The 13,554-nt window shown below is 40.8% G+C and overlaps 1 protein-coding gene across 20 annotated transcripts in view; it reads right to left on the bottom strand.

Annotated features, from left to right (window-relative positions):
- mycbp2 (MYC binding protein 2) overlaps positions 1-13,554 on the bottom strand; it is a 316,135-nt gene that overhangs the window by 229,433 nt on the left and 73,148 nt on the right. For all 20 annotated transcript variants that reach the window (XM_090215106.1, XM_090215110.1, XM_090215108.1 and 17 more), the window contains exons 7-9: positions 12,630-12,701; positions 2,770-2,869; positions 1,971-2,044 (exon numbers count right to left, since the gene is read on the bottom strand). In XM_090215106.1, the coding sequence (XP_090071232.1) occupies positions 1,971-2,044; positions 2,770-2,869; positions 12,630-12,701 (246 nt within the window). The remainder of the gene's footprint in view (positions 1-1,970; positions 2,045-2,769; positions 2,870-12,629; positions 12,702-13,554) is intronic.

The raw sequence follows: 13,554 nt of genomic DNA, 5'->3' as shown, positions 1-13,554 counted from the left end.
GATAATGCTCTTAGGGACTTTTCCGGACAATGGCTGATGTGTGGTGTGCTTTGCCGCCTCAGCCGCCAAGGCATCACCCAGGTGGATGCTACACTTAGGCCATTGAGGACTAGATACCTCTGGAGCTGTTACTAGAGGAACTGTGCACCGAGACAGCAAGGTGCCCTGATGAAGACTAGAACCTGTCTAAGACTGACGGCTTCCCTTGACCATAACATCAATACCCTCCCATTCAAGCCAACTGCCCAACAGCTCCATTCAAGCCAACTGCCCAACAGCTCCATTCAAGCCAACTGCCCAACAGCTCCATTCAAGCCAACTGCCCAACAGCTCCATTCAAGCCAACGGCCCAACAGCTCCATTCAAGCCAACGGCCCAACAGCTCCATTCAAGCCAACGGCCCAACAGCTCCATTCAAGCCAACGGCCCAACAGCTCCACTCAAGCCAACAGCTGATGAACATTAGCCATTTTCATTGCTTATGACCGGTCTTTCGTTTCTGTGTGGAATATCGTCACAATGTACATTGTACACACAATTCAGCTCTCTACAACCCTACCTCCCACTTTTATCCAGGGACTGATCTAATACATGTGCGTAAGGCTTCAGAGGCAGATGTATGAATTTCACGTCCACTCTCCCCATTATTTCTGCTTACTACTCATGCATCTATAGGCCTGCATCTGCCTGGGAGGATTAACCATGAATAATGGTCACATGCTGGTTTTACTAGCCCTCTTTCCTCCTGCACACACACATAGAAAACACACACATCTGTGACAAAGCTGTGGGGGGCTCAGCTGAGAGAGATGACAGAGTGACACTTCTGAGTGAGGCTGGCTGCCTGAGAAGGTGGCTGGCATACATCACCGTACCGGACTCAACATTGTTTAAATAACTAAGGGTTTGTGATTTACTTGGCAAGTAGGTGTTAGACAGTGTGTGTGTATACACGTGTGAGAGAGAGCGCAAGAGCGAGAATATTCTGCCCTGTGAATTTGAACAAAGTAGCCACCATCACTCCTGAATGGCAAATAGTCTTGTATGTAGAAAAGCTAAACAATAGATTTAGGGGAACAAGTACAGTATGTGAAAGTCCCACAATGTTATTGCAGCCCCTGTCCCAGCTACTTTGCTGCTCTATGCAAGATACACATTTCCATAAATAGCTTAAGAAATAGGTTAAAATGCCAGAGAATCTCATGTGGCCCATTAGGCTGTATTATGTTATCGGTAGACTATTATTGGGCCATATCAGCCAATAGACTGGATGTAGATTGAAAGAGCCAGAGTTGGGGCAAAATTGAACAGGAGAGCAGACACTTGAGCTACGTTTTGCTTTACTTTTAGGAGCAGGACGATTTGCAGGCAAAGACAGATGAGTGTGTTATCAATATTTATTTCCAATCGATGTAGCAGCCTACACTATAGACTATCATATTTGGGAAGTTAATTTATTTGAAAAGACAACATGCCTTGTGCTTTTCTGCCCATGCATACTATAGCCTACATGCTAATTAATTATAGACCACAGATATGGCGCACTTGATCATGCGCGCCCAACAAAAGAGACGAGAGGTAAGCTACTGAACTTGAAGCAGTAAGAATTTCAAACAAACCTATTAGTGTGTTTGAATAAGGCGACAAAGAGGTGCCTTTAATATAATAGATAATCCATACAATACAAAAAGATTACAAATAATCTGAGAAATAAAAAACATTTTTATCCCAAAGTTGACTGGCTGACCGACCCATCCCGCAAACAGCATGAAAAATGCAGACCGTGCATCGGGGTCTGCAGGTCCGGCAGGAATGACACTACATTATAGTATAATAGCAATCTCTCTCCTACATTAGGCACAGGGCTTCAGTCTGTACCCATCCACTCTTCTCTCTCAAGATAAATACAAATAAAATAATAATTTTAGCGCCAGTGCAGCAGATTAATGTGAGTGTGAATGGAGACTCACGTCTTTGCAGGCAGTGATTTGATTGATGTATTCTCCGTCAGTGAAGACTACGCTCTGGCCGTCTGTCTGTAGGCCTGTGAAAAGGACACCGTTCAAAAGAGAATTTATAATATCCAAAGAATAGGGAGATGAATTTGTCATGCTTTTGACAAAGGAATTCAGCCGAAACACTGTGCATTGGCCTCTGTCCGTCCATGGTGTGGTACATTTTATTCATATTTTTGAAATGAATATTAACATAGCATACTGTAAAACAAAAAACAGGGCTAGCTAGACAGAGATTTAGTTCTCAATATCCTGAGGAAGTGCGTAAGTGCCTGCACATTGAATCTATAAAGCTATATAGGCATCTTTGTCCTGTGGCCATTTGGTTATGTTTCAATCCTTTCCTAGTTTAATCAGGATTAATTTCTGGATTTCTGCATGCGGAATCCATTAGTTATGATTATATCGAAATATTATGAATATTGAAAACATTGTAGTTACAAGCCTTAGTGTAGAGTATATTAATGATATGGTTGGCTAAAAGGTTTGGTCTAGTCAATCACCGGGCGAGAGGTTTAAAAGCGGACAGAAGTCTTTTAAATATGAAATGTTTCCAAGTTAATCGAAAAAAATACCACATTTATTTTCAGAGGCCAGGTTCATCGGTTCAAGACAACAGTAAGTAAAGAGGTGATTACAAAAATAAAAAAAATTCACACTAGCTTACAAACAGGTACATGAAAAAATAAATGCATTGTTTATTATAACACACACTATTGGGAAGAAGGATATGTTACTGTGTGTTATCATGTACCTGGCATAGTGATGGTTCCCTCATGCTCCAGAGTCTCTGGGTCGATCTTGATGGCCGATGTACTGTGGTTGTTACTCGTATCCCGATACAACAGGCAGCCCTGCGCGCACAAGCATCAATTTATCAATATTCGTATTTATACACTTTTAGGACTGCATTTGTCACAACTCACAAAAGCAACACAGCCATTAGAGAGTTAGAATGTGTAGCACATTGTAAAGGAATAAAAACAAGACCAAGACTGCAAATTCATACGTAACGGCCCTGTCCCGCTACCTTGGATCACTTTTCCCCAGAGCTGAAGATCTGAATAACTGCGTGAGAGTTTCTTTACGCTGTACAATATGGGCAAATAATATGACTGCAATTTTTTTAACAAATATTCCAAATGCAATTTTACTTGTGATTTAGATCAAAAACTTTGTTGGAATCATATAAATAAAATGTGTATTCTGATTCTATGATTGGTGTTTGGCATGACAACGAATGAAAAAGCCAGATACAGTAGAAGTTGTGACAGGGTAGAAATCAAAGTGACTTTCACAGGGGACTCTTACATTTTAATGTTACATTCATGGCGTAAAAAAAAAATTGCAGCCTCTTGTGATATGGATACATGACAATTGTGCAGACCTGCTGTACACACATTTTTGTGGTCTTCTCTCTGACAATCGTGAGTGATAATTCAAGTTTCACCAGTTTAACATTCATGCATCATCTCCATGCCAACCATTTGATCTCAATCAGTTTCATGGGGATATGCGTTTAGATCTTCTTGAGTTATACAGTGTTGTTTGGAAGTAGACTAGTGTATTTATTATGGATCCCCATTACTGGGGTCCAGCAAAATTAAGGCAGTTATACATTTTTAAAAACATTACAGTACACTTACAACAGCTTTCACAACATATTAAGTGTGTACCCTCAGGCCCCTACTCTACTACCACATATCTATAACACAAAATCCATGTGTACGTGTGTGTATAGTGCGTATGTTATTGTGTGTTTGTGTGTTACTGAACAGTAGTCTAGGTGCGTCAAAACTAGGGCCTGTAGGACCTGCCTTGTTGATAGTGCTGTTAAGAAACCAGAGCAGCTCTTTATTATGGACAGACATCTCCCCATCCTAGCTACTGTTCTATCAATATGTTTTGAACATTAGTTTACAATCCAGGGTTACTCCAAGCAGTTTCTCCTCAACTTGCTCAATTACCACATGCATTACAATATTTAGCTGAGGTTTAGTGAATGATTTTTCCCAAATACAATGCTTTTAGTTTTAAATATTTAGGACTAACTTATTCCTTGCCACCCATTATGAAACTAACTGCAGCTCTTTGTTAAGTGTTGCAGTCATTTCAGTTGCTGTGGTAGCTGACGTGTATAGTGTTGAGTCATCCGCATACAAAGACACACTGGCTATACTCAAGGCCAGAGGCATGTTGTTTCGTAAAGATTGAAAAAGCAAGGGGCCAAGACAGCTACCCTGGAGAATTCCTAATTCTACCTGGATTTGTTGGAGATGCTTCCAAAAAAGAACACCCTCTGTGTTCTGTTAGACAGGTAACTCTTTATCCACAATATAGCAGGGGGTGTAAAGCCATAACACATACATTTTTCCAGCAACAGACTGATTGATAATGTCACACTGAAGTCTAATAAACCAGCCCCCACAATCTTCTTATCATCAATTTCCCGCAGCCAACCATCAGTAATTTGTGTAAGTGTCTTGCTTGTTGAATGTCCTTACGTATAAGCGTGCTTAAAATCTTGTCAATTTGTTTACTGTATCTGGACAAAAGTGTTTCATTTTTTATTTAGTGAATATCCAAAACATACAATATAATTTGTAGTTGTTGAGCGGCTTCACTGCATCATACCAGCCATCCAACAGATTTCCATTCAGAGCGACACACAGAAGCATCCAGGGTCAAAGGACAGATCTACCACCAGGCCAAAAAACATGAACCCGAACCCTCCATGATCCCCCATAACTGTCCCTCAACCATTTGAGACACCTCACACAGTCACCGCCAAGAAGAAAGAAAATACAATTAATTCCATTCCCCACCCAAGAACCCCCCCAATGCACCAACAACCAAGAGAATGAACTAAAGAGAAAAAAGGAAAAGACAAGAAAACAGCAAACAAACAAAAATAAAAAATAAATGTAAAACAAAGGACATGACATGAACCAAAAAGGTAATAACTCTACAAACTATCTGTATTGGAGATTCAGGAAGAATTTTGTTCCTTTTTCTCCATATTCCATCCAGTTTGCTTTATTTTTGTAATAGATTACATTAGACCGTTCTTGAATAAGTTCCTCAGGTTCTTTTTGTTTTTTCTCTAACTTATTTTGTAACTCTGTAGTATCGTTTTTATTGCTATCTACCTGTACTATTAGTTCATGGATTTCCCTTGTTAGTCGTGTCTCTTTAGCCAGAAACTGCTTTTTGATTATTGATTAATATTTAATTGAATGACCCCAGAAGGTAGTACATTTAAAAAGTATCCCAAACAATAAGGGGATTTGCTGAACCTATATTATACTGGAAAATTTCAGTTATAAATAATTTTGTCTTATTTTTAACTAAGTTGTCCTCCAGTAAACTTTGTAAAAAAAAAAACGTTTTTATTTTCTTTGTAATACAGTAAACTTAAAAATGTCCAATATCCCCGTCCATGTGGAAAATGTATGTGTTATGTGAATGCCAATTAGATGATGATCCGATCGCAATCTCTTATTAACACTTTTTTAAATATTTTACGCAAGAGACAAGAAAGTAGTCAAGACGACTAGCTTGATTAAGTCTCCTCCATGTATATCTCACTAGGTCAGGGTTTTTTAGTCTCCAAATATCCACTATTTATAATGTGTCCATAATATTAGTGATTTCCTTAAAGGTGATGATAGTTTGTAGAGTTATTACCTTTACGGTTCATAGAGGCAGTTAACACTGTTTTAGTCTCCTACCATAATGGTTAGATTATTTGCTGCCTGTAAATTCAATAAATTGGTATAAATGTCTTCGAAGAAGCATGAATCATCCTGATTTTGACCATATAGATTAATGAGCCAAATCACTTTTTCGTCCACCTTCATATTAAAATAGATCCACCTTCCTGATAATTTGCAAATTCAGATCGACATTTTTGTTAATTAATATCACACCCTTTGAGTTCCTTTGTCCATGACAGAAAATGATTTCACCCCGTTCCCTTTTCTATGCAATTTCATCTAAGGATGTAGAGTGAGTTTCCTGTAAACAGTAGATGTTATATTCCTTTTCTTTTAGCCATGTAAAGACTGATCTTTTTTTATAATCTGCTAAGCCATTACAATTATAACTGGCTAGTTTACTAGAGTTGGTAACAGGTTGATTGGTCGGCTATTTGAGCCAGTAAAGGGGGCTTTACTATTCTTAGGTAGGGGAATAACCTTTGCTTCCCTCCAGGCCTGGGGGGCCACACTTTCGAGTAGGCTTCAATTGAAGGTATGGCAAATAGGAGTGCCAATATCAGCCGCTAGTATCCTCAGTAATTTCCCTTTCAAGTTGTAGACCCTTGTAGCTTGTCATTGTTGATAGACACTTTTTTCACCATTTCCACACTTACTTTGAAGAATTCAAAATTGCAATGCTCGTCTTTCATAATATGGTCAGATATACTTGGATGTGTAGTGTCAGCATTTGTTGCTGGCATGATATGCCCAAGCTTCCTAATATTGCCAATTATTTTAATTATTTTTTAAGTTTGCAATATCAACTTTTATTTAACCAGGGAAAAACACATTTAGACCTAGGTCCTCATTTGCAAATGTGACCTGGGAACAAAACAGAAAATACAATTATACACAATTTAAAACAAAATTAAATAAAATAGCAAATATTATACACAATAAACAAACAAAAATACCTAGCATTTCTCCAAAATTGACCCAGAGACAACAACTTTTTTTAAAATGATGTCAGAGTTCAGTATAACTTCCTTGGGTAGGGAAGGAGAGGAATTTCCACGCTTCAGCAGAGTCAGCGATAGAACTTAAGTAGTTTGATTTAGCCATTTTAACTAAGGAAGTGCATTTATTTCTCAGTTGCCTGAAAAGCTGCCAGTCCACAACAGCATCCGTTAGTATAGCTTTGGCTCAGGCATGATTTCTTCTTCTAAATATAACTGAAAGTGGTGTAGAAAAAGAATGTTTTAGTCTATAGCATTTTTAAAGAAGCGTGTTTATCTGCCAGTGATATAAAAATAGATACGTGCTCAAGAGCTAATTCAGGATCAGGTATACACTTGGAGGAAAGTTCAGAAAAGAACAAGTCATGCATAAACGCTTGGGGAGAAAAGTTTTTATAATGTATCTTCCTAATACGAATATCAGAATTATGCTGTCTAGTATCTCTAATGCAGGCTATGGGACAATGATCACACTAAAACACATATACTTATGGGGGTTAATTATGAGAATGAAATCTAATAGTGAGGATCTATCTAGATTTTCACATTTAACCGAATGGGTTATGTGATTAGCTGGGTCAGATTAAGATCAAAATCAAATCAAATGTATTTGTCACATACACATGGTTAGCAGATGTTAATGCGAGTGTAGCTAAATGCTTGTGCTTCTAGTTCCGACAATGCAGTAATAACCAACAAGTAATCTAACCTAACAATTCCAAAACTACTACCTTATACACACACAAGTGTTAAGGGATAAAGAATATGTATATAAAGATATATGAATGAGTGATGGTACAGAACAGCATAGGCAAGATGCAGTAGATGGTATAGAGTACAGTATATACATATGAGATGAGTAATGTAGGGTATGTAAACATTATATTAAGTAGCATTGTTGACGGTGGCTAGTGATATATTTTACATCAATTCCCATTATTAAAGTGGCTGGAGTTGAGTCAGTGTGTTGGCAGCAGCCACTCAATGTTAGGTGTGGCTGTTTAACAGTCTGATGGCCTTGAGATAGAAGCTGTCTCTCGGTCCCTGCTTTGATGCACCTGTACTGACCTCGCCTTCTGGATGATAGCGGGGTGAACAGGCAGTGGCTCGGGTGGTTGTTGTCCTTGATGATCTTTATGGCCTTCCTGTGACATCGGGTGGTGTAGGTGTCCTGGAGGGCAGGTAGTTTGCCCCCGATGATGCGTTGTGCAGACTGCAACGCCCTCTGGAGAGCCTTTGCGGTTGAGGGCGGAGCAGTTGCCGTACCAGGCTGTGATACAGCCCGACAGGATGCTCTCGATTGTGCATCTGTATAAGTTAGTCAGGGTTTTGGGTGACAAGCCAAATTTCTTCAGCCTCCTGAGGTTGAAGAGGCACTATTGCGCCTTCACCACACTGTGTGTGTGGGTGGACCATTTCAGATTTTCGTTGATATGTAACCTAAGAAACTTAAACATTCTACTTACTCCACTGCTGTCCCTTCGATGTGGATAGGGGGGTGCTCCCTCTGCTGTTTCCTGAAGTCCACAATAATCTCCTTTGTTTTGTTGACGTTTAGTGAGAGGTTGTTTTCCTGACACCACACTCCGAGGTCCCTCACCTCCTCCCTGTATGCGGTCTCGTCGCTGTTGGTAATCAAGCCCACTCCTGTTGTGTCATCTGCAAACTTGATGATTGAGTTGGAGGCGTGCATGGCCATGCAGTCGTGGGTGAACAGAGAGTACAGGAGGGGGCTGAGCATAAACCCTTATGGGGCCCCAGTATTGAGGGTCAGCGAGATGGAGATGTTTCCTACCTTCACCACCTGGGGGCGGCCACGTTAAAGTCCAGGACCCAATTGCATAGGGTGGGGTTGAGACCCAGGGCCTCCAGCTTGATGAGCTTGGAGGGTACTATGGTGTTGAATGCTGAGCTATAGTCAATTAACAGCATTCTTACATAGGTATTCCTCTTGTCCAGATGGGATAGGGCAGTGTGATGGCGATTGCATGGTCTGTGGATCTGTTAGGGCAGTACGTAAACTGAAGTGGGTCTAGGGTGGCCGGTAAGGTGGATCCTTGACTAGTCTCTCAAAGCATGATGACAGAAGTGAGTGCTACAGGGCGGTAGTCATTTAGTTCAGTTCTTTTTGCCTTTTTGGGTACAGGAAGATGGCGTCATGGTCGGATTTGCCAAAGTGTGGGGGGTGGCCTTGAAGCATGGCGGGACAGCAGACTGGGATATGGAGCAATTGAATATGTCTGTAAACACACCAGCCAGCTGGTCTGCGCAAGCTCTGAGGATGTGGCTAGGGATGCCCACTGGGCCGGCAGCTTTGCGAGGGTTAACACGTTTAAATGTTTTAATCACGTCGGCCACGGAGAAGGAGAGGGGGGGAGCAGTTCTTGTTAGCGGGACGCAACGGTGGCACTGTATTATCCTCAAAGTGGGCAAAGGTGTTTAGTTTGTCTGGAAGCATGACGTGGCTGGTTTTCTTCTTGTAGTCCGTGATTTCCTGTAGACCATGCTACATGTCTTGTGTCTGAGCCATTGAATTGAGACTCCACTTTGTCCCTGTACTGGCATTTCGCTTGTTTGATTGCCTTGCAGAGGGAATAACTACACTGATTATATTCAGCCATATTCCCAGACCTCTTTCCATGGTTAAATGCGATGGTTCGCGATTTCAGTTTGGCACGAATGCCGCCATCCATCCACGGTTTTTGGTTAGGGTAGGATTTAATACATACAGTAGGTAAAACATATCCAATGCACTTCCTTATAAATTCACTCACCAAGTCAGTGTATAGGTCAATGTTATTCTCTGAAGCTGACTGGAACATATCCCAGTCCGCGTGATCAAAACAATCTTGAAGCGTGGATTCTGATTGGTCAGACCAGTGTTGGTTCTAGTCACTGGTACATCCTGTGAGTTTCTGCTTATAAAGACAGTAGGAGCAAGATGGCGTCATGGTCGGATTTGCCAAAGTGTGGGGGGGGGGGCTTTGTATGCATCGTGGAAGTTAGAGTAGCAGTGGTCGAGTGGATTATCCCCGGGCGTAGTGCAATCAATATTCTGATAGAATTTAGGTAGCCTTGTTCTCAGATTTACTTTGTTAAAATCCCCAGCTACAATAAATGCAGCCTCAGGATATATGGTTTCCAGTATACATAGAGTCCAGTGAAGTACCTTTAGGGCCATCTTGGTGTCTGCTTGAGGGGGAGCGTACACAGCTGTGACCATAACTAACGAAAATTAACTTGGGAGGTAATATGGCCGGCATTTGATTGTGAGGAATTCTAGTTCGGGTGAGCAGAACGACTTGAGTTCCTGTATGTTGTTATGATTATGCCATGAGTCGAATACATCATGAAGCATACACTCCCACCCTTCTTCCCAGAGAGGTGTTAATCTCTGTCGGCTCGATGCATGGAGAAGCCCGGTGGCTGAAATCATTCCGACAAAATATCACGAGAAGGCCGTGTTTCCATGAAACAAAGATTGTTGCAATCTCTGATGTCTCTCTGGAAGGTAACCCTTTCTCGAACTTAGTCTACCTAGATGTCAAGAGACTGGATATTGGCAAGTAGTACACTCGGGAGCGGTGGGCGATGTGCACGTCTACAGAGCCTGACCAGGAGTGCCATCATCTTGGGTCGGCTTCTGGGATTAAACAGACGCCTCAACGGTCACCTCTTCACTGTTGACATTGAGACTGGTGTTTTGCGGGTACTATTTATTGAAGCTGCCAGTTGAGGACTTGAGGCATCTGTTACTCAAACTAGACACTAATGTACTTGTCCTCTTGCTCAGTTGTGCACTGGGGCCTCCCACTCTTTCTATTCTGGTTAGAGCCATTTTGCACTGTTCTGTGAAGGGAGTAGTACACAGCGTTGTACGAGATCTTCAGTTTATTGGCAATTTCTTGCATGGAATAGCTTTCATTTGTCAGAACAAGAATAGACTGACGAGTTTCAGAAGAAAGTTATTTGTTTCTTGCCATGTTGAGCCTGTAATCGAACCCACAATTGCTGATGCGCCAGAAACTCAACTGCTCTCAAGGGCAGTTTTATTGCTTCTGTAAATCAGAACAGTTTTCAGCTGTGCTAACATACCTGCAAACAGGGTTTCTAATGATCAATTAGCTTTTTAAAATGATAAACTTGGATTAGCTAACAACGTATCATTGGAACACAGGAGTGATGGTTGTTGATAACGGGCCTCTATACTCCTATGTAGATATTCCATTAAAAAAATCAGCCTTTTCCAGCTACCATAGTCATTTACAACATTAACAATATCTATACTGTATTTATGATAAATTTGGTGTTATTTTAATGGACAAGAAAAGTGCTTTTCTTTCAAAAACAAGGACATTTCTAAGTGATCCCAAACTTTTGAATGGTAGTGTACATTAATTAAGCATTTCACAAGTTATCCAGATACTTACTGTTAGCACTTGGTGGTCTATAGCAGCTTCCCACCAGAATGGGCTTTAGGTGAGGCAGATGAACCTGTAGCCATATTACTGATATTTTTGACACTTTTCTGGGATGCTTGAATGTTTTTCTTGCTTTACTGGGAAGCTTAGCAGAGGTAGAGATGCTTGGGTTATTTATGTTAGTGCAGGGTGATCTGCACACTGGACTTCCTGCTTGGGCACACCACCCCAGTGCTAACAGTATAACTCCGCTTCATAGGCATATGACTACTGCATACAACAGCTGTAGGGTCAGCAGAGGCATTCAGGGCAGTAAGAGGGACATAAATGAGGTTACTTACATTGTGTCTTCCAACGCCCCTGGGATAATGTACATTTGCTGAAGCATTATGACAACTCAGCAACACAATGGTAGGGATTAGATGAGCTGGGCCTGGGTCATTGATAAGTCTGTCTCAACGCAGCCTTATAATGCCGAGAAAGGATCAAGGAATGCAAATGATTTGGGTGGATCCCAGTGTTTTGAATGAAGTACAGTGAGGGAATTTTAGAGCAGATGATGTTAAACTGTAGGATATGTTTTGCCTCGTAGTGTACCCTGTTGAGTTATGGCCACCTGAGACAAAAGCGACCATTTGCACAATCATGCCCATAAGAAATTAGGTGGTGTTTGTCTTTCCGTAACGCTACACTACGCTATTATTTTCAGTTCTGTTGGCAACACTGTTGTTTCTGAGAAATGTCCTGCGCTGCAGTGTCGTGATTTACATTAATTCACAGAAAGCCTGCACTAACACATAGTTATATAAACAGTATTACACTTTTCATTTTCATGTAACCAAATTATGGCCAGCTAGCTAATAGCCTAACCACCGATCAAGCAACATTAGGAACTAAATGTTCAAATCCTGATGTTGCAGGATTATTTTGCTGCGACAATACTGGTCAAATTAACATCCTGCATCTGTATATAGAATAATATAATTATGTGATCTTGCAGACATTGATTCAGATCTGATCTAACTTTACAAAACGGGCACCATTCACCAGTCAGTCGCCTGTTCTCTGAGCTGCTGAATGAGTAAAGAGGCGTAAAGTACACAATTCCGCACAAGCAAAAACTTCAGACCTTAAGCTGTTGGGAAAAGAGATCCAGAAGTTGGATCCGCAGGAACTCCATAGAAACAAACAGTGCCTCATCAATAAATGTAATTTTGGGGGTAAAAACCTATTCCTTCCTAACCCCTAAAGGGATTCAGTAGGAGCAGAATCATTATCAACTTAAGCATTTACTGCATACACATCAGTAACCATGCTTATTGGGTCAAATAGGGGGTGATGCAAATCTATGCAGTCAGCAAACAGCATTGTACAACCATAACTAGTGATGAAATAGAATTCCAAGTTCCCTATAGTCTTCAATGTTTTCGTCATGTGGAATCAAAATTAAGATTAACACAAAAATTGAAGTTAGATTACCTGAGCGAAGCCCAACCATGATCTCTTCTCCATCCGATTCCTGAAGCATGATGTGGAATTATACACATGGCCCTGGAATACAAACACACTGATCCAATGTTAGAGTGCAATCCCAAACACATAGCCAAATGGTCCCTTTCCAGATGATTCGATATGTACAGTTCATTCGGAAAGTATTCCGACTCCTTGACGTTTTACATTACATTTTTTTTTTCACCTTTATTTAACCAGGTAGGCTAGTTGAGAACAAGTTCTCATTTACAACTGCGACCTGACCAAGATAAAGCAAAGCAGTGCGACACAAACTGAGTTACACATGGAATAAATAAAACGTACAGTCAATAACACAATAGAAAAAAAGAAAGTCTATATACAGTGTGTGAAAATTGCATGAGGTGGTAAGGCAATAAATAAGCCATAGAAGCGAAGTAACTGTTTAAAGTTAGTGAGGGAGATGTCTCAAACTTCAGTGATTTTTGCAATTCGTTCCGTCATTGGCAGCAGAAAACTGGAAGGAAAGGCGGCCAAAGTAGGTGTTGGTTTTGGGGATGACCAGCGTGTGCTAGGGGTGGGTGTTGTTATCGTGAACAGTGAGCTGAGATAAGGCGGAGCTTTACATAGCAAAGACTTATGACCTGGAGCCAGTGGGTCTGGTGACGAATATGAAGCGAGGGCCAGCCGACTCGAGCATACAGGTCGCAGTGGTGGGTGGTATATGGGGCTTTGGTGACAAAACGGGTGGCACTGTGATAGAATTGTCTATCACAGTATTATTCTAAAATGTATTAAATCGTTTTTTCACCCTCATCAATCTACACACAATACCCCATAATGACAAAGCACAAACAAGTTTTTTTTTATTTTATAAAAAATAAAATAGCATTCAGAGCCTTTGCTCAGTAAATTATTGAAGCATCTCTGCCAG

The sequence above is a fragment of the Oncorhynchus mykiss genome, chromosome 22 (assembly GCF_057628025.1).
Source record: "Oncorhynchus mykiss isolate SJ-2025 chromosome 22, ASM5762802v1, whole genome shotgun sequence".
NCBI lineage: Eukaryota > Metazoa > Chordata > Actinopteri > Salmoniformes > Salmonidae > Oncorhynchus > Oncorhynchus mykiss.
Note: the sequence above shows the minus strand (reverse complement) of the source record. Positions and strands in the feature narration are given on the sequence as shown.